At 43.4% G+C, this 22,983-nt stretch overlaps 1 protein-coding gene and 1 non-coding gene across 3 annotated transcripts in view; both read left to right on the forward strand.

The window, feature by feature from the left end:
* Nucleotides 1–10,528: 10,528 nt before the first annotated feature.
* SASH1 (SAM and SH3 domain containing 1) overlaps nt 10,529–22,983 on the forward strand; it is a 281,660-nt gene continuing 269,205 nt past the window's right edge. The window contains exon 1 of one of the 2 annotated variants that reach the window (XM_063667098.1): nt 10,529–10,747. In XM_063667098.1, the coding sequence (XP_063523168.1) occupies nt 10,727–10,747 (21 nt within the window). In that variant the 5' untranslated portion in view covers nt 10,529–10,726. The remainder of the gene's footprint in view (nt 10,748–22,983) is intronic. The other variant, XM_063667099.1, reaches the window with a different exon arrangement.
* On the forward strand, nt 16,989–17,095 carry LOC129039673 (U6 spliceosomal RNA). Its single transcript, XR_008503396.1, has one exon. It is a non-coding gene; the product is annotated as a U6 spliceosomal RNA (small nuclear RNA).

Genomic DNA, 22,983 nt, shown 5'->3' on the forward strand with positions numbered 1-22,983 from the left:
AGCTTACAGTTCTGAAGACTGAGAAGTCCAAGAACATGGCATTGGCATCTGGTGAGGGCCTTCCTGACATGGCAGAAGGCATCACATGGTGAGACAGAGAATGCTTCTAGCTCAAGTCTCTCTTCTACTCCTTATAAGCCACTAATTCCATCATGGAGGCCCCACTCTGATGACTTCATCTAATCTTAATCACCTCCCAAAGGCCTCACCTCCAAATACCATCAACATATTAATTTGGGGTGTTTCCAACACATGAACTTTTGGGGGACACATGCAAACCTTAGCAATATGTTTGATAAAATCTAACACATTAGGATTAAAACAAGAAAAAAAACTCCACAAATAAGGAATAGAAAAGACTTTTCTAACCAGATAAAGGTTATATACCAAAATACCAGAGCTAACATCCTTATTGTTATTATTATTATTATCATTATTATTATTATTTTGAGGCAAGATCTCACTCTGTGTCCCAGGCTAGAGTGCAGTGGCATAATCATGGCTTACTGCAGCCTTGAGTTCCCAGGCTCAAGCAATCTTCCTACCCCAGCACCCCCTAGTAGCTGGGGATACCATACAAACATGCACCACCACATCCAACTAATTTTTAAATTTTTTGTAGAGACAGGGCCTCACTATGTTATCCAGGCTGGTCTCGAACTCCTGGGCTCAAGTGACCTTCCTACCTTAGCTTCTCAAAGTGCTGGAGTTACAGGCATGAGCCACCATGCCCAGCCTATATGTGTGTGTATGTATATATATACGTATATATATATATACTTTTTTTTTTGAGACAGTTTCACTGTTTCCCCCAGGCTGAGGTGCAGTGGTGAGATCTCAACTCACTGCAACATGCGCCCCCAGGGTTCAGGCGATTCTCCTGCCTCAGCCTCCTGAGTGGCTGGGATTATAGGTACCCGCCGCCACACCTGGCTAATTTTTGTATTTTTAGTAGAGACAGGGTTTCACCGTGTTGGCCAGGCTCGTCTCGAACTTCTGACCTCAGGTGATCCATCTGCCTGGGCCTCCCAAGTGCTGGGATTGCAGGCGTGAGCCACCATGCCCAGCCAATATATTTTTTAAAGCCAATTCTTCTCAAATTGATCTACAGATTCAATGTAATTTCAATCAAAATCCAAAAAAAAAAAAGAAAAAAGAAAAGAAAAGAAAGAAAGAAAGAAAAAGAAAAAGCCCAATTAATGGGGGTTTCAAGCTTAGAGGAATGGAGCTGCTGGGGTTGTAAATTCAGGCAAACATTCAACACTAGAAAAACACCATAATGTTAGCACTGGAACCTCTGGGGGAGGCAATGGAGATGCAAGTTTTGAGAGATGATTCTGAAGAAGTTGAAAGAGGAGAGAAACAGCAGACAGCATTGCAGAGAGACTGCAGGCAGACTCCTTGGCAGGATCACCCTTAACTCCTTCAGGGTACCTGGCACAGGACAGGTGCCCAAGAAAAACCTGATGAGTCAATGAATGAATATGCAGTAACTGAAGCCTTCCCCGAAGAAGCAGAAGGTGGCAGGACAAGTTTCATGTTCTTGAGAAAGCCTGTGCCTGCCTGTGGAGAGCCCATCCTTCTTGCATTCTTAGGTGGGTTTTCTGAACTCGTGTCCTGGGGAAGCAGAAGGCAGTTCTGAGGTTCACTGAGCTAGAACAGCGTTTTGATACAAACAGACCTGGGCCCACTGAAAGAGTTATGCACTTGGCCAGAACACCACCTTGAGTTCAGTCAGAAAGCACATCTGTGCCTCATTGATAATGTAATAACCTATATTACATTCTCGGCCGAGAGCACCTGTGCACAGGCCAGAAAGTCAGCCCAGGGCAACCATTCTGATGGAGGTGATATTAACAGCTCTCATTAAAACTGATGACTCTAGCAGTGCCCAGAAGCGCAGCTACAGTGAAGCGTCTGTCTGCATTTCCATTACAAGCCCCCATTTTTGGAGTTCATAACTCAACCATGGAAATATGCTTTGCATTGAACTGAAACCTGAAAAGAAAACTGTCACAGGGAAAAGAGAGTTGGACTTTTAGAGCCGTGAAATGTGTCAGTTGTCCACTACCATCTGTACACGTCCAACTCCATGTTAGAAGGAATGTTACTGTTTTCCTGCTCCTGTCTGGATGGTGGAAATGGAAGACTGAGGGTGGAGGACTCATTTCTGAGCTGGTCCAGAGGAAATCTGAATGTCTTAACTTTTATGTATATTGGGGATGCTAAGAGCTCTATCGTAATGAAAGTAACACTTGTATGACAATCATTTATCCTAGGTATTGTTTTGTTTATTGTTACCTGTACAAAACCAGCAAGCAAAGAACCCCTAGGGCTCAACCTGAGGCTTAAGGAGGTTACATAGGGCTGGATGTAACTTTCAACACCTTTCTCTGATGAAAGGGAGACCTGAAGGTATGCATTTCAATGCGTTTCAATGACGTGATTTGAAAGGACTCTGTTATCTTTTATTTTGACCAAAAAAAAAAAAAAGGTCTTGTGAAATGCATTCCTGTCATGGTTGGGCAGGTTAAAGCTCAATGGCCTATATATCTATATCTCTGTCCCAGCTGGGAATGTAGAACAACTCTTACCCATACAAAAATATGAAGGATTAGGTTCATAGAAGACTGCTTTAAAAATCTGAGCAGATTATAACTTCTGCTTTTTCTAATAAGTATTGTTTGGGAAGAAAAAGTCATTATTGTCTTCAGTATCTTCCAGTCCTTTCTCTAAACACCACAAGAATTACATGAAGACTGGAATCAGATCATGCTGTTTCTCTGCTTAAAATTCTTCAATGGTTTCTTATTGGGTTTCACATAGAATTCACACTCTTCACCATTGCCCATGAGGGCTATACAACCTGGCCTCTCAAGAGCCTTGTGGCCTCTTGTCATGTTGTCCACACCCAGTGATACTTGACTTTTTCCAGTTTCTCAGCTACATCAACCTTTTTTCTCCCGCCTCAGGGACTTTTCATTTACGAATCTCTTTGCCAGTTATGTTTCTCTTCCCACACTCAGAGCAGCTGGCCTCTTCATATCCTTTGAGCTTAAATGTCACCTCTGCCTGCCTGCTCCATCACCTCTCCTAACAACCTCCATCTCAACCCCCTGTTGGCTTCTTTTGAAAAATTGAGCACAGCTATTGTTTTACTAATCTGTTTTTGTACTTGTCCTTTATCTATGGCCATCTAGAAAGCATGCTTCATGAAAGTAGGGGCCTTGGCCATTATTGTATTCCCAGTGTCTAGTACAGACCATGTGCTCACTATTTGCTGAATAAATTGAGATTTATATATTACATAATGCATTATAAGTTTAAGCTTTAGTAGTCATTATTCTCTTTGTAGTATACATAATAGAATAATTTCTCCTTGATTTTTATATAACCTCCACTTTGCAAAGAGGAACTAGAATTCCCACACCAAATGACAGTCTTTGAAATTGGATGGATAAGGCAGACATGATGGCACACACCTGTAGTCCCAGTTGCTTCAGAGGCCAAAACAGGAGGACTGCTTGAGCCCAGGAGTTCAAGGCTACAGTGAGCTAAGCAGGTTCCACTGCATTCCAGCCTAGGTGATAAAACAAGACCCTGCCAAGAAAGAAAAAGGAGGGAGGGAAGGAGGGAGGGAGGGAAGGAGGGAGGGAGGGAGGAAGGAAGGAAGGAAGGAAGGAAGGAAGGAAGGAAGGAAGGAAGGAAGGAAGGAAGGAAAATAAATACATAGGATGGATAAAGAAATTCTGTTCTTTTACATCTTTCACTCTCTTTTTAGCATCATAAAATTGTGCTGAACTTCTGCAAAGAGTTTGTGTACCTAACCAAGGTGCTCCCCATGCCTCTTGAACTTGTAGATTCCAGGTTCTTCACTTGATGTACTTTGACCTCTGAATACTGAGACCACAAAAATATGTTCAGCGTTTTGCAAACCTTAGAAAAGTAGATATAAGAGCATTGATTAATGTTCCAACTTGGCCTGATTCACTCAGAACATAAAACTTTGTCCTGGATAGGACTGGCTCAAGACCCCACAGCTAAAAAACGCCATCTGAGACCTGTGCCCAAGCCTTCTGATGCCAGATCTAGGCCTTAATTCAGGGAACTACTGCTGTCTCTGGAAAGGCAGGGTTAGTTAAGAATTAACAACCCATGATTCTCCAATTGAACCCTTCAAGCACTAGATCCTCATGCTTTTGCATGACTGGCTCCAGAAGTTTCTTTAAAAATCCAGTGCCCATATTAGAAGTGGTAATACAATTCAAGGAAGCTGTCATTGTCAATCATCGTATATTGAGCAATTCTTTTTTTTTTTTTTTTTAAGACAGAGCTTTGCTCTCGTTGCCCAGGCTAGAGTGCAATGGCATAATCTCAGCTCACTGCAGCCTCCACCTCCCAGATTCAAGCGATTCTCCTGCCTCAGCCTCCTGAGTAGCTGGGATTGCAGGTGCCCGCCACCACGCCCAGCTAATTTTTTGTATTTTTAATAAAGACGGGGTTTCACCATGTAGGCCAGGCTGGTCTCAAACTCCTAACCTCAGGTGATCCACCCAGCCTCCCAAAGTGCTGAGATTACAGGCGTTAGCCGCCATGCCCAGCTCAGAAATACTTTACCTGATTCTTTTCCTCTCTGCCACTTGCTAAAATTTGGTTGACTGAAAGGAAAATAAGAAAAGGCTTAGATAAAATAAGAAGAATGTTTGCATAGGAATATGACCTTTAGCAAGTCGGTTACTCTCTAAGACTCGGTTTCCTAAGCTATAAAATGGGGATATAACCTATATGACCTACCTCACAGAGTCTTATTAAGACAATTAAGATAATTCATGTAGAGCTCTTAGCACAATGTATACAAAGGGCCCAATGTTAGCTCCTACTGCTGTTGTATTATTAATAATAACAATTCCAATGTAAGAGAAGCTCTAGAAACAAGAGAGCTTTTCTTTTCTTTTTGGACAGGGTCTTGCTCTATTGCTCAGGCTGGAGTTCAGTGCATAATCATGGCTCACTGCAGCCTCAACTTCTTGGGCTCAAGTGATCCTCCCACCTCAGCTTCCCAAGTAGCTGGGACTACAGGTGTGCTCCACCATGCCCAGCCAATTTTTTTTAATTTTTTTTTTTTGTAGAGATGATGTCTCACTGTGTTGCCCCAGCTAGTCTTGAACTCCTAGGCTCAAGCGATCCTCCCACCTCAGCCTCCAAAGTGCTGGGATTACAGATGTGAGCCACCATGCCTGGCCTCTTTTCTTTTCTTTTAAAGGGAGGCTGGGAAAGCCGGAGAGCTAGTAGGAGCCAAGGCACATAGAGAGTGAGGTAGTAGCATGCCTAAGGTACACCGCAGCAGTTTCAGAATTCTGCTCCGAGTGGCCCTCCATCAAACTACTTCACCTCTCTGAAGTCTAGTTTGCTTACCCGTAAAGGAAAGATAATACCAACTCTAACCTACTTCACCAGGTTGTCAAGGATTCAAATAAGACACACATCTGTAAAAGCACTTTGTATCTCTTAATGGAAATGTTAGATATTGCTTTCACATATGTTACAGATAACTGGCTGTTGTTTCAATCAAGTCAGTGGTTCTAAACTTTGGCTGCAAATTAGAAGCACCTGGAAGCTTCAAAAAATCCAAATGCCCAGGCCACACCATAAACTAAGCCAGAACCTCTTCCGTGGGACCCAGGCCCAGTACTACTTTGTGTGTGTGTGTGTGTGTGTGTGTGTGTGTGTGTGTGTGTGTGTGTGATGGAGTCTCACTCTATCGCCCAGGCTGGAGTGCACTGGCGAAATCTCGGCTCACTGCAAGCTCCGCCTCCCGGGTTCAAGCAATTCTCCTGCCTCAGCCTCCCCAGTAGCTGGGACTACAGGTGCCCACCACCACGCCTGGCTAATTTTTTGTATTTTTAGTAGAGACAGGGTTTCGCTGTGTTAGCCAGGATGGTCTCAATCTCCTGACCTCATGATCTGCCTGTCTAGGCTTCCCAAAGTGCTGGGATTACAGGCATGAGTCACCGTGCCCGGCCCCAGTGCTACTTTTGTAAAGCTCCCCAAGTGATTCCAATATCCAACCAACATTAAGAGTCAAGAAATAAAATGTTTCTTAAACCTTCCCAATGATAAGGACCCCCAGAGTCCCACCATACCTACAGAATCAGCCTTTGAAGGGAAGGGGGCGTGGAGTCTATTTTCAACGGGCATCCTTAGCTGACTCTTAACAGCAGGCAATTATGAGAAACAATGTGTTGAATCATAGTCTGAGAGTTGGAAGGGATATTGTTTAAAGTCTTCACCCTTGAATCATCTCAAAACCATGTGAAACTTTATGAATCCCACGAACGAAAGGCCAATGTGTGTTAACCCACTACATGAACAATAAATAATACGACTGTTAGCTATTTCTCTGTGCTGGAATCATCACCAGCCTCTCAGTTCCATTTAGTTCCTGAACTTTCTAGTTCAGGAAATTTTGACTGACTGAAGAGATTTGCAACGATAAGAAACTTTTCTGAATCAAACAATTTGGGATGCCAGGAAACGCATAGAAAGAATCATTTAAAAAGAAATATTCAAATATTGTGAAATAAAATAATAAGTTGAGCTTTTTGATGTGCAGAAAGAGAACTGACCTCCAGATGGTACAGACACAACTAAATTTTTGTTATTTTTCTTTCAAAAGGAAATATTGCACAGTTCTATAAAGCTTACCCTATTGAAGCTCACATGGGAAAGATAGGCAGATCACATTTAATGTAAATAACATACAAACAAGCTACTATGTCGCAGAAAAGTGGAAAATATCGTGGAAAAAAATATAATCAACCGCTGATATGCAAGTTGTAAAACTCTGCTCAACTCTGTGCAATTTCCCTCATCTACCATTTTGAAAGCATCAAACTGCCAGAACGGTTGGTCTATCAGCTTCTGCTGAACATTCTAATGTTGTCATTGAAAAGTTAAGCTTTGTGGAATTCTATTCCCTCTGGGGTCACATTTACCTGCATGGCCTAAGAAGTTAACCTTAAAATATTTTCTCCTTTCTATTTCTTGCACTGTTTTGAGTCCAGCCTTCATCTCAGCTTTGTTTGAGCCATAAATACTGTCAATATTAAGAGACTATATTTATTTCTAAGCTTTTTAAGAAGAAAGATAATGGAGATTGATTTTAATAAATAGATGAGTTTCAGATATTTGCATTTCCTTTATAATGGCTTCATATCGGTTACTCAGTTCTAAACTTTGTCAGATAAGGCATTGGGGAATAACAATGCTGGATCCAGTTTGAATTATGTCTTTGGAAATTATAGCCACTTGTTCCATGTAATAAGTGCTTGTTTTAATGTGCATTCACCATGCCCATTTCTTAGTATCTCTTTTTATTTTTGATAAAGTGTTTTAATAGAGAATATCACTGTAGCCTACCTTTTAATAGTATGAAATAACAAGACATTATTGCCAGGTTTGTTTACATTTGGAGAAAGTCCTTATCATTAATAAGAGGGTATACTATAAATGCTTGGAGTCCCATGCCCCAGGGAGGTGTGGCAGCTAACAGCTGAAATCTGACTTGTGAGGAGCTAGTGCACATGATACCTTGAGCAAGAGTAGAACTATGGGCACTCCCAGTTGTGTGCCCTCCCTCTCAATTGGTTTTTGTCTTTTTTTATTTCTATTTTTTCTGGGATACGGTCTTGCTTTGCTGCCCAGGTTGGAGTGTAGTGGCACAAGCCTCCTAGGCTCAAGCAGTCTTCCCACCACCACTTCTCAAGTAGCTAAGGCCACAAGCACACACCATTATGCCCAGCAAAGTTTTCAAATATTTTATAGAGACAAGGTCTCACCATGTTGCCAGGCTCAAGCAATCCTCTCACCTCAGCCTCCCAAAGTGCTGGGATTATAGTTGTGAGCCACCACCCCCAACCTAGTTTCTTTAGGTTTGTAATTTTTTGTACTTTCCTGTTCTTTGTTGAGTCATTTCATTGTTAAATTGCATGTTTGATTGCATTGTTAGATTGCGTGTTTGGATGCCCACCCTGATGTCCTCATTTTAATTTAATTACCTCTGTAAAGATCCTATCTTCAAATAAGGTCATATTCTGAAATATTCAGTATATGAATCTGAGGGGTGTGGTGGGGCACAATTCAACCCTCAACAGTACTATTATACATGATTATTTTAAAGATTGTTCCTATATCCTCAAATCATAGCTGATAAATGAAAATAAATTTTGGAAAGAAAACGTTAATTGTGACGATGTTCTTTGGAACAGGACTTTACTGGTATTTGGCAGGTGAGTGGGTACCTCCCACAACTGTGAAAATGATCATCTCCCAGTCAGCTGTCTCCCAGTGTACAATTATTTTCTGTGGTACACCATAGACCGATATACACTTATGTTATAGATTTGGCTTCTGTGCTCCTAAGAGCCAAACTCTATAGCAAAAGCTGTATTCAACAGGGCAGAATTTCTCTTTTGGTTGCCGGGACAGCAAGAGGATGGACAGACTAAGACCTTCCTGGTATAGACAAGGAAACAGGCCAGAAACAGGGAAGAGGGTGGCTAAGGTCACAGGGCTAGTTAGTGGCAGCCCTGGAACTAGATCTTGGGTCTCCCAACTCATAAGCCGGTGCTCTTTTACCAAACCACACTATCCTCCACCCCAGGTATCCCTCACCTTACCTGCCAGCTATCAAAACCACCCACTGCTCGCTGGCAATATATGCTTTTCCTTACTGACTTTAATATTTTTAAAGATTTTTTTTGTATTCAACTGATCCTAATTGCTAAGTAAGTACATTACTGATACCCATGAGCAGAATTAAAATTGGGGAGTTATACCTTTGGTGATTGTTTCCCTAAAAACCTGTCAACTCCCACCCCAAAAAATCTAGGCATCTAATTTACATAAGGTAGTGGGTTTCTTGACCCTTCGGATCCAATTTTTTGGCTAAAACTTGCTTTATCAGCCAGAATTGTAGATATATGCTCCAAAGTGGAGAAAAAAATTTGTCTGAGATGTCAAACTAGTGGCAGTTAGTGATTACTTTTGAAAACAAAAAAACCAAAAGGCTCTTACCTTCTGTTTTACCAGTTCTTGGTTAATACACCATCACTGATATTAGAGGTTTGGATTTTAGATATCTTCAACCTAATTCAGCCACTTTACAAGTAAGGAAATGGTAGCCTGGGCAATGGCATGTCCGAGGCCATTCAGTTAAAGAGAAATCTAGGGACAGGTCTTTGTCTCTGGGTCTCTGGACATCTCATCCACAGCTTTTTTTTTTTTTTTTTTTTTTTGAGACAGAGTCTCACTCTTGTTCACCCACACTGGAGTGCAGTGGTGCAATCTTGGCTCACTGCAACCTCTGCCTCTTGGGTTCAAGTGATTCTCCTGTCTCAGCCTCCCAAGTAGCTGGGATTACAGGTGCCTGCCACCACGCCCAGCTAATTTTTGTACTTTTAGTAGAGACAGGGTTTCACCATGTTGGTCAGGCTGGTCTCGAACTCCTGACCTCAGGTGATCCACCTGCCTTGGCCTCCCAAAGTGCTGGGATTACAGGTATGAGCCACTGCGCCCGGCTCACCCACAACTCCTAATACCACTTCTACTGCTGCCTAATGGTTATGTTAGCACATTCCTAAGCTACAGGAAGTTTATTTTTCCCCATGAAGATAGAAGAAATACTAACCCTAATGTTCCTTAGTTACTTGATGCTTTACCATGTAGCTCTGTTACGTCACACTCACAATATTAGTTTTAAAGAACAGACTGTTTTCCAAATATATGTATTTAATGTGACTATCTTCTGACTATTCACTGATGTTACCAACACCTAAACTTACTTGTGTAGGGAAATGCCATGCACATTAACTTTTAATATTTTTTAAAACTCTATAAAACTTTTGTTTTATTTTATTAGAAGGGAAATGTTTTTATGTTTCCTTTAGATGTCTTCAAAATTCATGTTTTTGTAACTTCTTTTCAGGGTTATTAAATCAGGTTAAACTAAGCCCCAGCGAAGGTGTTTCAGAGTTTGAAGCCTGGCATATCAGCCAACTCTACAAAGTGGTCTCAGAATAGAGGATATTCTGAGATGTAGAGTCCATGCATGAACACTAATCCTAGAACATTAAACTTACCGTGTTAAATGGATTTCCGGAAGTTTCTCTGTGGAAGTCTTGGAATAGTCCTCCCTTCCTTTTCTTGAGCCAAGAAAACTCTGAACTAGAACAATTTGATTTCAATTTGTGGAAAAACTATATTCAATGAGCCAAACACCGTGCTGAGAGTTTTGTAGGGGGCGGGAGAAAGGGGCATTTGGATCACTGTTGTGTGTTAGTTACTAAAATATCTGGATTTCTATTTAAATGTTCTGAGATATATTTTCAAGCTTTGTTTCTGAGGGGTATTTGCAAGCTTCATTTTAAAGTCCGAGAACCCGAAGAATGAAACTCGCTTTTGTGTCATAGTTATTGTGTTATATGTTAAGCATTTGGAAGGGACCCCAGTGAGGCCTCACTCAGGAAGCAGTTACTGCCTCTCTTATCGTCCTGAAGGCGATTTGTTTCAAAGTTGATAATCCCTAGGGCTGTGAGAGTGTCCCACATCTGCCCTGAATTGAAAACAGATTCCCATTTAGAGCCTTACATCAGTGCTGCGGATTCATGCGATCTCAGTCAGAGAGGAAGTCAGAGACCATTTGGACGTATGGCCAGCAGCTCACTTCATGGAGGAACAAGATTGCAGGGTATGTAGGCTGTCTGTTTTCAAATTTTAAGACTGTTTTTGGTGTCCTTCTGACATTTAGACTGATATATTCAGGAAAGGACTATTGTGGGAAACAGGTATAAAGTAACTGTCAGTATCTAGGGATTTTCAGTGCTACTGATGAATTCATCAAAATTCCGAGGGCACTAGGCAGCGACTGCTTCAGAATTCCTTCACCGGGCTTTGCCATTTTTGTGACTTACCATTCATTATATAAGATATATTTATATAATTATGTAGATATTTATTTTCCCCCAAGACTCTAAAAAAGGTTTTGTAAGCCAAGAAAAGTTTTTCCTGTTAAAGACCAGAGCTTTTCCAGCCTCTGCTTATCTATGAAAACTTTTTTAAAGATTTGCACACACGCTAAGAATGAAGGATGTAACGATATATTTCATATTGCAACCCCCAGGGGATCGGGACCATCCGATTAACCATTTAGTATCTAATATTCTACTGAAGGAGTTTTCTTCTCAGGTTGCTGAACAACTTTGTTTCCGTCTTCGTCTTCTCTGTGGAAATTGTATTCTATAGATTGTGAAGGTCTTTTCCTTTTTAATTAAAAAAGCGGTTTAGATTTGGGCTGAACGTGGGGGCTCATGCCTATAATCCCAGAACTTTGAGAGACCGGGGCGGGAAGGTTCCTTGAGCCCAGGAATTGGAGATCAGCCTGGGCAACATGGCGAAACACTGTCTCTACAAAAATTACAAAAATTAGCTGGGCATGGTGGCATGCAACTGTAGTCTCAGCTACTTGGGAGGCTGAGGCAGGAGGATCTCTTGAGCCCAGGATTTCTGGGCTGCAGTAAACTATGATCACACCACTGCACTCTAGCCTTGGTGACAGAGTGAGATCTTGTCTCTTCTTTTTTAAATTTTTCTTTTTTTTTTTTTTTTTTTTTTGAGACAGAGTCTCCCTCTGTCATCCAGGCTGGAGTGCTGTGGTGCGATCTCAGCTCACTGCAACCTCTGCCTCCTGAGTTCAAGCAATTCTCCTGCCTTGGCCTCCTGAGTAGCTGGGATTACAGGCACCCACCCCCACGCCCGGCTAATTTTTGTATTTTTCATGGAGACAGGGTTTCACCATGTTGGCCAGGCTGGTCTTGAACTCCTGACCCCAGGTGATCCACCTGCCTCAGCCTCCCAAAGTGCTGGGATTACAGGCGTGAGCCACCACGCCCAGCCTGACCCTGTCTCTTAAGAAAAAAAAAAAGAAAATAGATTTTTTTCGTGAAAAATAATTAAAGAGTACAGAGGTCATGAGGTAGAGTCTGAGAGCCCAACCACTCGTTGCATGGATGCTGACCCCAGCCTGGCCTGAGGGCCCCTCCTGCCCCTTCTGTGCTTCTGGCCTCGGCTTTGGTGAGTTGAGGCCTCTCAGGTGGGCTTCTGGAAGGCTGCTTTGCTCACTACTGTCTCTGAGGAGCTGAGAACACTGCCTGGTACTGTTGGTGCCCAGTCAATACTTGTTGAATGAAAGTAGAATTAGGGAAGGGAACTCTAGAAGAAATGTCAGTTTGGGCATTTAACCTAGTGAGGCTTTGCTTGGGCAAATTTCTCCTCGCCATCTTGGTAGGATTGCAACCAGAAGGAGAGACTGGGTCATTGAGAGAAAAGTGCTAGACTGCCAGTCAAAGCAACTATGTATGAAACATAGAATTCCACGGTCATGGGATGAACGAAGCAAAAAATGTCCGAAATATGAGTTGTGAGAGGTAACAGTCATGCCCTAGAGGGTGCTCAGGAGTCCAAGGGAGGCTGGTAAATGGGAGAAAGCGAACAGACACGGCTGGCAGGTTCTCCTTTCAACTTGGGACAGATGGGCTCATCAAAAATGTTCCAACAGAACAAAGCCTCCTCTTGTTACATGCGCTTCCCCTGGTTTCAGAAACAATACGTTCAGAGCAGCCTAGTTGGCAGGTAATGTTTTCAGTCCAAATGCCAAAACTCTGGTCCCTCTTGACTGGTTGCCCGCAGTTCTTTAAAGAGGGAAGGTTTTTTCAGGTGCCAAAATTTGACTGCAAACTCTGTCATGGGACTATGCCCTCTTAATCCCAGCGAGACAGAGGCTTTCTTTCAGAAAAGGAGGCAAGCACATTTGGGTTTTTGTGCTGAAGATGCAAAAAGATGTATTGATGAACTCAGACAGAAAGGGGAATTATCAGCCTTAGGAATATCGTTCCTGCCCTAAAGAGACAAGTGAATGAGCCTTGAAATCTATAGAAACAGTTCCAGTTCAGACAAGCTTCCTTTGTGGGAGATGATTGTGCATATATCTTATTTTAACTAACCTAATTAATCTACCTGATTAATTTATCAACCTCAGAAGTTTGGGGAGAAAATAAAATCAGTGTGGCAGAGACTTCCACAGTGATACCTGGATTATAAATTTACTGTTACCTCAAAGAAAATCCAGATCCAAAATCTCTCCGCCTCTTTTCCAGTAACAAACCCAGCACATCTTCATTTAGGGCAATATCCTCTTGCCCTGCCCCTCGTCTAATTTACATCCCCATATTTGGACACCAGGGATTCAATGACCTACCACCAAGGCACCAATGGGTGGTGCCACCATGCCAATTCACAGAACTCGTGGCTCTTCAGAGGTTTTGTAAGCCATTGTTTAGAATTCAGAACACATTATCCCCCAGAAACAAGGTTAGGCTCCAGCTCTACTCCTGAATGCAAATTTATCCTAAAATACAGAGAATCTGCTACAAGCATCTGGAAAGGGGAAGAAAGAACTTCCATCATACTGTTTAATGGCATTGGAGAATATATTTTACAATGAACGGTAATAATGTTCTCGAGAGCATTTTTAATATCCTTGAGAATTCATTCTTGGCCCTGGACATCATTTGTTTCTTGGTCTGGACCCTAACCACCTATTCTAGGTGCTTTGTCTCCTGCTGCTTCCTTGAATGGTACCCTAGGCTGAAGTCCAAGAAAATTATTTGCATATACTTTTCCACTTGTGGTTTCTTTTGCCTAGACTGTCTTATTCCTCTTCTAATTCCTGGCAAACTCTTCATCAGCTCAAACATTCACAAGTTAATATACTCCTCTGTGATGCCCCAGTCAAACTTCCACCTCTCTACTCCCTTGGCCACAAACCCCTCTAAGAAAATTTTGCAGACAACTTCAAGTGGTTCCTCCATTGACCTTCCAAAATTCCAAGGACCCCAGTTCAAAACTCTGCCTAGGAAATATTAGAAATTCCCCTCCCTAGCTCGCTTGCATTTCCATAAGATCTTAAAAGTACCACTATGTATTTACATTAATCACATTATATTGCAATTATTTTGGGGCGTGTGGTCTCACTCTGTCACCCAAGCTGGAATGCAGTGGCATGATCATGGCCCATGGCAGCCTTGAACTCCTGGGCTAAAGCAATCCTCCTGCCATAGCCTCCCATGTAGCAGGGACTTTAGGCATGCATGATCACAACCAGCTGATTTTTTATTATTTGTAGAGACAGGGTTTCACCATGTTGCCCAGGCTTATCTCAAACTCCTGGTCTTAAGCAATCCTCCTGCCTCAGCCTCTCAAAGTGTTGGGATTTCAGGCATGAGCCACTGTGCCTAGCCTACTTCTACTTTTTTGTGTGGGAGGAATTATGAGTAGTGGGAAAAGACTGGAGTTTAGAGTTAGAGCGTATAGGCACCAACACTGGCTCTCTGATTTCCAGCTGTGTGGCCTTGGATAAGTTAATTATCTCTCCATTTTTGCTTTTCTTCATTTGTAAGATGAGAGTAATACCTGCCTGTAAGGAGTTGTTGTAAGGATTAAATAATAATCCATCTAAAAGCCCTAGCCTAGTGCTTAAACCATACAAAGTGAAAGATAAATGTTAATAAAATATGAATCTAAATTTGAAATGGTGGACATAGAACTCTGAAGCCAGAAGGAACTTGCGTCTCTTCCGTCCAGCCTTGGACTGTCTCCTTTTGCGACTCACCCCCTTCAGTTTGAGGCAGCATGTCAGTAGGCTGGCATTACCTTTTTACAGCCACTTCTCAGATCACTTCGGTGACTAAAATAAAATAAAACTTAGAAGAGTAAGAGAAAAGAGGAACAGTGCCCAGTCAATTTGTAAGTGTGAGAATGAAAAAGTAAGCTAGGATGGAGGAAGAGGGAACAAAGTACATGCAAAGGGAAAAGGGAAAGGATGATGAGAAAGCTGAGAGCCGGTAGTAGCAAAGGGAGACGGAGAGAAGAGAAACTGCACCGCTGGGAAATTGCACTTCCAGGATCATAGAAGAAGCAATTGTTCATTTAAATATATACACCTGCAAGTGCACTCCTGTGCATTTTTTACCCAAGAAGTGCCTTGTATAGTTCCAAGTACTTCACATAAATAATCATGGTAGCCTGACACAGTGGCTTGCACCTGTAATCCAAGCTACTTGGGAGGCTGAGGCAGGAGGATCACTTGAAGCCAGGAGTTAGAGACAAGCCTGGGCAACGTAGCAAGACCCCCATCTCTAAAAAATAATAATAATGATGATAATTATGTGTTACTAAAACTTACATACCATTTACTACATTCCAGGCACTGTTCTAAGCTCTTTAGACATATTAACTCATTTAATCCTCACAACAACACAGTGTGGTAGACGCATAAAAATCCCTAGTTTACTGATAAAGAAAGGGGACACACGAATAGTCCCATAACTAGGATATATGGGAGCCAGTATTTGAACCCAGAGAGTCTGCCCCCAGAGACTTGCACTCTTAATGGAAATGACAACCATCACGCAGAAATGCACCTGCAGCTGAGGTGGCTCCTGGCATGGTCAGGTGGCCAGTGTGGCCACTACAGCCAACAGCACAGTAAAGTCCAGCCTGGTGGACATTCCCACTGCTATACTTTCCAAAATACCATGCTAACACCTGAGAAGTTAGAATGGTAGCATTGTATGGCATGGAGAGACACTGGGTTCACTGTGCTCAGACCAGCCAGCTGCTTCTATTGAGAGTGCCAGGAAAAGTTGGACCCGGGGTCACTGGGCAAACTCTCTGGGGACAGACACAGGGCAGAAGTGGGTTGATCTCAGCCTCCCGTATAACTGCAGCGTTAGAAGGACATTATCCTTATTCCAGGTAATGTCCAGGAAATTCTACAAAAATTCTTTCCGAAAGTTTGCAGACATTATTGACACTCCAATAGTCTTCCAAATATGAAAATAAAGACAATTGTGCTTTATTTTTAAGAACATCTATTTTGACCTTCTTTTAAAAGAGACAAAATATGCGGGGTTTTGTTATGTTTTGTTTTTTGAGACAGAGTCTTGCTCTGTCACCCAGACTGGAGTACAGTGGTGTGATCTCAGCTCACTGGAAGCTCTGCCTCGCGGGTTCAAGCGATTCTTCTGCCTCAGCCTCCTGAGTAGCTGGGACTACAGGCGCGTGCCACCAAGCCTAGCTAATTTTTGTATTTTTAGTAGAGACGGGGTTTCATCATATTGGCCAGGCTGGTCTCAAACTCCTGACCTCGTGATTCGCCTGCCTCACCCTCCCAAAGTGCTGGGATTACAGGCATGAGCCGCCGCCTCTCCCGGACTTGTTTTGTTTTTGTTTTTGTTTTTGTTTGTTTTCTTGTTTTGTTTTTTGAGACGGAGTCTTGCTCTGTCACCCAGGCTGGAGTGCAGTGCATGATCTCAGCTCACTTCAATCTCTGCCTCCCGGGTTCAAGTGATTTTCCTGCCTCAGCCTCTTGAGAAGCATTATAGGCACCCATGCCCGGCTAATTTTTTGTATTTTATTAATAGAGACAGGGTTTCACAATGTTGACCAGGCTGGTCTCAAACTCCTGACCTCAGGTGATCCACCAGCCTCGGCCTCCCAAAGTGCTGGGATTACAGCCGTGAGCCACCGCACCCAGCCGGGAGAGGCTTATTAAATGTCTGCCCACATCTTGGTCTCAATTTTTTTTTCTCATTACAGCCTGGCTGGGGAACATCTTACCTAAAAACTCATTCGTGTAAAATTCTATCTCCTTTGGAGCATTTTTAGGTCTTTTCACATGTCCTCAAAAGAAATACTGAATTAAATTAAATTTTAATTTTAATTTAATTTACTTTTAAATTTAATTTAAATTCTGAATAAAAGGCCTTACATAAACTGACTAAAAAGAGCTTAACTATGCAAAAGTAGGTTAAATAGAACAAGGCACTTTCAAGTATATGAAACAATCCCATCATTAGAAAAAAGTAAATTCTGGGCTCACTTCAGCAGCACATATACTAAAATTGGAACGATACAGAGAACACTAGCATGGCCCCTGTGCAAGGATGATGTGCAAATTTGTGAAATGTTCCATATATTTTTTAAATAGTTAAAAAAATCTGCAGGTGCAATAAATACATAATATAAACACTAAATTAAGTTAGGTATGCCCTTGGAGGAACTAATTATTTTCATCATTAAACTGCTCCCAAATGCCAAGAAAATATAGAACACTAAAATGAAACCTAGACTCTCGAAGGTCTAGAGGTTGAATTTTAAGCAAACTCTTCATTGAGCAAATGAATCTTTTTTTTTTTTAATAGAGACAGAGTCTCGCTCTGTTGCCCAGGCTGAGAGCAGTGGTGCAATCTCAGCTCACTGCCACCTCCGCCTCCTGAGTTCAAGCAATTTTCCTATCTCAGCCTCCCAAGTAGCTGCCATGCCCGGCTTATTTTTTGTATTTTAGTAGAAACGGGTTTCACCATGTTACCCAGGCTGGTCTTGAACTCCTGAGCTCATGCAATCCTCCTGCCTCGGCCCCCAAAAGTGCTAGGATTACAGAGGTGAGCCACCGCACCCAGCCAAGCAAATGAATCTTTAAGAAACTGTATTTAGGCCACCTGGCTACTTGGCAGGGCTGTTGTGAGGATAACATGAGATTTAATGAATGTAAATCTCCCAGCCTAATGCCTAGCACGTAGTGGACACTCACTCAATAATACTTTGTTGAAAAAATGTTCAATCACTTGGCCAAGCCAACTCAGCTATCCCATTAGGTTCTGGTTGCCATGGGGTAGCATGGGTTATCATCATGGATAATTCTAAGATTACACAAAAACACTTCCTAGAAACAGCAATTTGCTGGGAAACAAAAATCCCAGAATGTTGGGATTTGCTTTCTAACCTTTTACAAAAGGATAAATTAGAGTTATGACTGAGTTGATCTGAGAATTCAATGAAATTATGTTCATCTATCCATCCATTCATCATCCTTTTAAAAAATATTGATTGTCAGAAGCGGTGGCTCATACCTGTAATCCTAGCACTTTGGGAGGCTGAGGTAGGCAGATCACTTGAGTTTGAGGCCAGGTTGGCCAACATGATGAAACCCCGTCTCTACTAAAAAGACAAAAATTAGCTGAGTGTGGTGGCGCATGCCTGTAGTCCCAGTTACTCGGGAGGCTGAGACAGGAGAATTGCTTGAACCTGGGAGGCAGAGGCTGCAGTGAGCCAAGATCACGCCACTGCACTCCAGCCTGGGTGACAGTGAGACCATGTCTCAAAAAAAAAAAATATCCTCCCCCTGCATCACTCCCCACTCCGACATTCCCCGCAACATTCCCCCCTAACATCATTACCCCACAACATTCCCCCCCGACATATAAAAAAAAAAGATTGTGTATTTTCAACACGGCGAGGATTGTTCTTGTACTTGGTTGATGGTGGTGAACAGACCAGCCAAGGTCTCAGCCCCATGGAACTTACATCCTCCCATGAAGCATTTGACATGCAAGTCCTCCCATCACCTAGCACTAGGAGCCGCCTCTTGGTGGTTGCCCTGGAAAGAGCAGTTAGCTTGGAAGTCAGACTGATGCCCACTGCAGGCCAACCTCCACCACTTGGCAGCTATTCACCTGTCAGAGTTCAGTGTCCTGGAAAAAGCTTCTGAGCCGCAGTCCTGGTCCACAAGTGGATATAATAACACTCACCTTGCAGGGATTCTGTGAAGGTGAAATGAGACATACTGAGTAGGAAGTACAGTATGTGGCAAATACAAGGTGTTCAATCCATGGTAGCCCTTCATTACCTTGAAGAACAAATAGATCAAAAGAGGATCTAAGGACCCTCACAGGGGTGAGCCACTGTACCCATCCCTAGGATCTCTTGAGCTCAAGAGTTTGAGATCAGCCTGGGAAATAGAGAGACCCCGTCTCTACAAAAAGAAAAAAAAAGTAGCTGAGTGTGGTTGCACATGCCTATAGTCCCGGCTAGTCGGGAGGCTGCGGCCGGAGATTCGCTTGAGCCTGGGTGGTCGAGGCTATGGTGAGCCATGATGGCACCACTGCATTCCAGCCTAGGTGACAGGGTAAGACCTTATCTCACAACAACAACAGCAAAAGAGACAGAGAGAGAGAAAGAGAGAGAAAAAGACCTAGTGCCAGCATAGAGAATATGGCATGTCATTGTGAAATTTCAGAAGAGTAGGGTTAAATAGGAGAGTGTTGTTTTGTTTTGTTTTGTTGTTTTGTTTTGAGACAGAGTCTTGCTCTGTCACCCAGGCTGGAATGCAGTGTCATGATCTTGGCTCACTGAACCTCCGCCTCCCAGGTTCAAGCAATTCTCCTGCCTCAGCCTCCCAAGTAGCTGGAATTACAGGCATGCACCACCATGCCTGGCTTTTTTTTTTTTTTTCTTTTTTTTTTTGCATTTTTAGTAGAGACAGGGTTTCGCCGTGTTGGCCAGGCTGGTCTGGATCTCTTGACCTCAAGTGATCCTCCTGCCTCGGCCTCCCAAAGTGCTGGGATTACAGGTGTGAGCCACCACGCCTGGCTGGCATTGACTTTTCAACAGGAACAGCAGCATCCAGGAAACAACAGCCTGGAGATTCTGAGGGCAAACGATTTCCGACCTAGAACCCTCAATTAAGGGTCGGATGGACTAGAAACATAGAAGGAGTCAAAGCATTTATATCACCTACACCCCTTATCAGCAAGCTCCTGGAGGACATGCTCCATTAAAACAAGGGAATGTGCAAAGCACAACCAAGTCAGACAGGGCTCCAAGAGGCATGTCTCAAGGAAGAAATGGGACCGACTCATGAGCCTGATGACTTCAGCCTCCTGTGAGGTGTGTCATGGTTCTGTCAGAGCTTGGAGCAGAATAATGGACAGGGACATAGAGAAGTGACCAAATTTTAAAAAGAAAACTCCAGGCCGGGTGCGGTGGCTCACGCCTGTAATCCCAGCACTTTGGGAGGCTGAGGCGGGCGGATCATGAGGTCAGGAAATCGAGACCATCCTGGCTAACACAGTGAAACTCCGTCTCTACTAAAAATACAAAAAAATTAGCTGGGCGTGGTGGCGGGCGCCTGTAGTCCCAGCTACTCAGGAGGCAGAGGCAGGAGAATCGCTTGAACCGGGAGGTGGAGGTTGCAGTGAGCCAAGATTGCGCCACTGCACTCCAGCCTGGGAGACAGAGTGAGACTCCGTCTCAAAAAAAAAAAAAAGGAAAAAGAAAAGAAAGAAAACTCCAAGAAAGAAAAAATAATGAGAAAAGAAATGTGACTATAGTACACAATCATGTCAGCACTGGTATAAATGAAACCATAAATTAGAATATAACTGTGGTGGCCATGGATGTAGACCACGAAGACCTCCTTTGGAAGGACAATCTTGAGGGAAGTATCCCCACTTCAGGGTCCACAGCTATCTTCACAGAAAGGTCCCCGCCCCGGGCTACAGTCAGCCAATGGCTGAGCGGGGCAGGAAACTGGTGTGGCCAGTCCTGCACACTGCAGGACTTCTCCAGTGGGCACTCTTTACTCTGGGTCTCCCCATGGGCCTGGCAGTGAAATTCTCAGGACTACACTGAAGTCTAAAGCTCTTCCCATTCAACCTCCTCCCTTGCTGCTCTCCTTCTCAGGCTCCATCCTTCACAGGCATCCTGCCCAGGAGATTTTTTTTTTCTTTTTTGAGGTGGAGTCTCGCTCTGTCGCCCAGGCTGGAGTGCAATGGCGTGATCTTTGCACCTCTGCCTCCTGGGTTCAAGCGATTCTCCTGCCTCAGCCTCCCAAGTAGCTGGGATTACAGGCGCCTGCCACCATGCCCAGCTAATTTTTGTATTTTCAGTAGAGACGGTGTTTCACTGTGTTGGCCAGGCTGGTCTTGAACTCCTGACCTTGTGATCCACCCGCCTCGGCCTCCCAAAGTGCTGGGGTTACAGACGTGAGCCACCGCGCCCAGCCTCAGGAGATCTTACGCATTTCTAATTCTGTCTTGGGGAATCAAACTGTCAGAGGAACCGAACTAACACAATCACTATATTAGGAGGAGAGAAGGAGAATTGGGGGCTAGAGGCAGAATACAGTGTTAGGTTCTTTTATTTTAGATGCGGTATCCTTTCACCAATCCACAGCCCAACCCTAGTCCCCCTCCCCAAACTCATTTCTCCCTGTCATCAGAACTGAGCTGCAGCCACTGGTTCTAAGCATAGCTCATTTGTCTGCCAGAGAAGACACACCTAAAGATGTATCCAGAGAGCACCTGGAGTCAGGAATACATCCACGTATCCCAAGGAGGAGACCTGAAGTGATCCCAAGCCAACTGCTTCCCAATTTCATCTGGGGACTTCCTGCTAGAAAGCTTAGAATGTGCTTGCAGTGAAGTAATACTAGAAGATTTACTTATTCCTTCTTGGGAGACATCAGCAGCTGGTCAAACTAGTGACATACTGTCCTCCCATATAGCTGAGTGCGCCAAATGAAGAGGACAGGGACAAAGAGCAGAAAGAGATGATTGCAAGTCATCTCCTTCCTCCTCCTCTCCCCCACCTCCCCCACAGCTGCGACCACTGGTCTGCAGCCACTTGGGTCTTGAGACAGCTGCCCCAGAGGCCCCCAGACTCCTGCTACATACCTTCCTTCCAGAGCAGTCAGGCTGGGTGGAATGTAAGCAGGGAGGTAGGGGGTGTGTGCATGAGTGTGCCTGTGTGTGTGTACATGACAGAAACCACACAGCATCACAGCACATGGTCATAGGAAGAACAAGAGTATTCCGGCTGGGCGCGGTGGGTCACGCCTGTAATCCCAGCACTTTGGGAGGCGGAGGAGGGTGGATCACCGACGTCAGGAGATCGAGACCATCCTGGCTAACAAGGTGAAACCCCTGTCTCTACTAAAAATGCAAAAAATTAGCTGGGCATGGTGGCATGCACCTGTAATCCCAGCTATTTGGGAGACTGAGGCAGGAGAATTATTTGAACCCGAGAGGCGGAGGTTGCAGGGAGCCGAGATCGCAACACTACACCCCAGCCTGGGTGAAGATCGAGCCTCTGTCTCAAAAAAAAAAAAAAAGAGTGTTCCTCACTTGTGTGTATCTGTCTACCTAGCTCTGATACAAAGCCAGTGAAGAGCTTTCCTCATCTACATCTGGTCTTACAATAGATGGAGCAATACAGGAACACACTGAATTGTTTAGGGGGAAATATCATGTCTATGTAATTTTTTTTTTTAATGAATAACCAGGAAGAACCAGAAATTCCAAAATGCCTTCCCTTAACCCTATGAGTTAGCTATAGTCCATTAGCAGGAATAGCACATTATCCACTTCAGGCCAAGGATATAATCATTCCAATGACCACTATAGGAACCTACCTGAAGATTTTTGATGACAAGAACTAATAGGCAGGCTAAATTTTACAATTTTTTTATTACATGAAAGTAATACATGGCCAGGCATGTTGGCGCATGCCTGTAATCCCAGCAATTTAGGAGGCCAAGGTGGGCAGATCACCTGAGGTCAGGAGTTCGAGACCAGCCTGGCCAACATAGTGAAACCCCGTCTCTACTAAAAATACAAAAACTAGCCAGGCGTGGTGGCACACGCCTATAGTCCCAGCTACTCAGGAGGCTGAGGCATGAGAATCGCTTGAACCCAGGAGGCAGAGGTTGCAGTGAGCTGAGATCATGCCATTGCACTCCAGCCCGGGTGACAGAGTAAGACTCCATCCCAAAAAAAATAAAGTAATACATTCTCTACTGTATGAAAATTAAAATTTATAAACAAAAACAAAATAACCGTAATTGCATAACCTAACCTAGAGGTACCCATTGCTTTGTTTCCTGTTAGTCTTGTTTCAAAGTATTTTCCAGAGCTTTGAAATCTTATCTTATACATAATTTCATATCCTAATTTTCCACTTAAAATGTTATCAAATGAATTTCCTCGAACCATTACAAACTCTTCGAGAGCATCTTGATTTGAAGTCTGT

Source organism: Pongo pygmaeus, chromosome 5, assembly GCF_028885625.2.
Source record: "Pongo pygmaeus isolate AG05252 chromosome 5, NHGRI_mPonPyg2-v2.0_pri, whole genome shotgun sequence".
NCBI classification, from domain to species: Eukaryota; Metazoa; Chordata; class Mammalia; order Primates; family Hominidae; genus Pongo; species Pongo pygmaeus.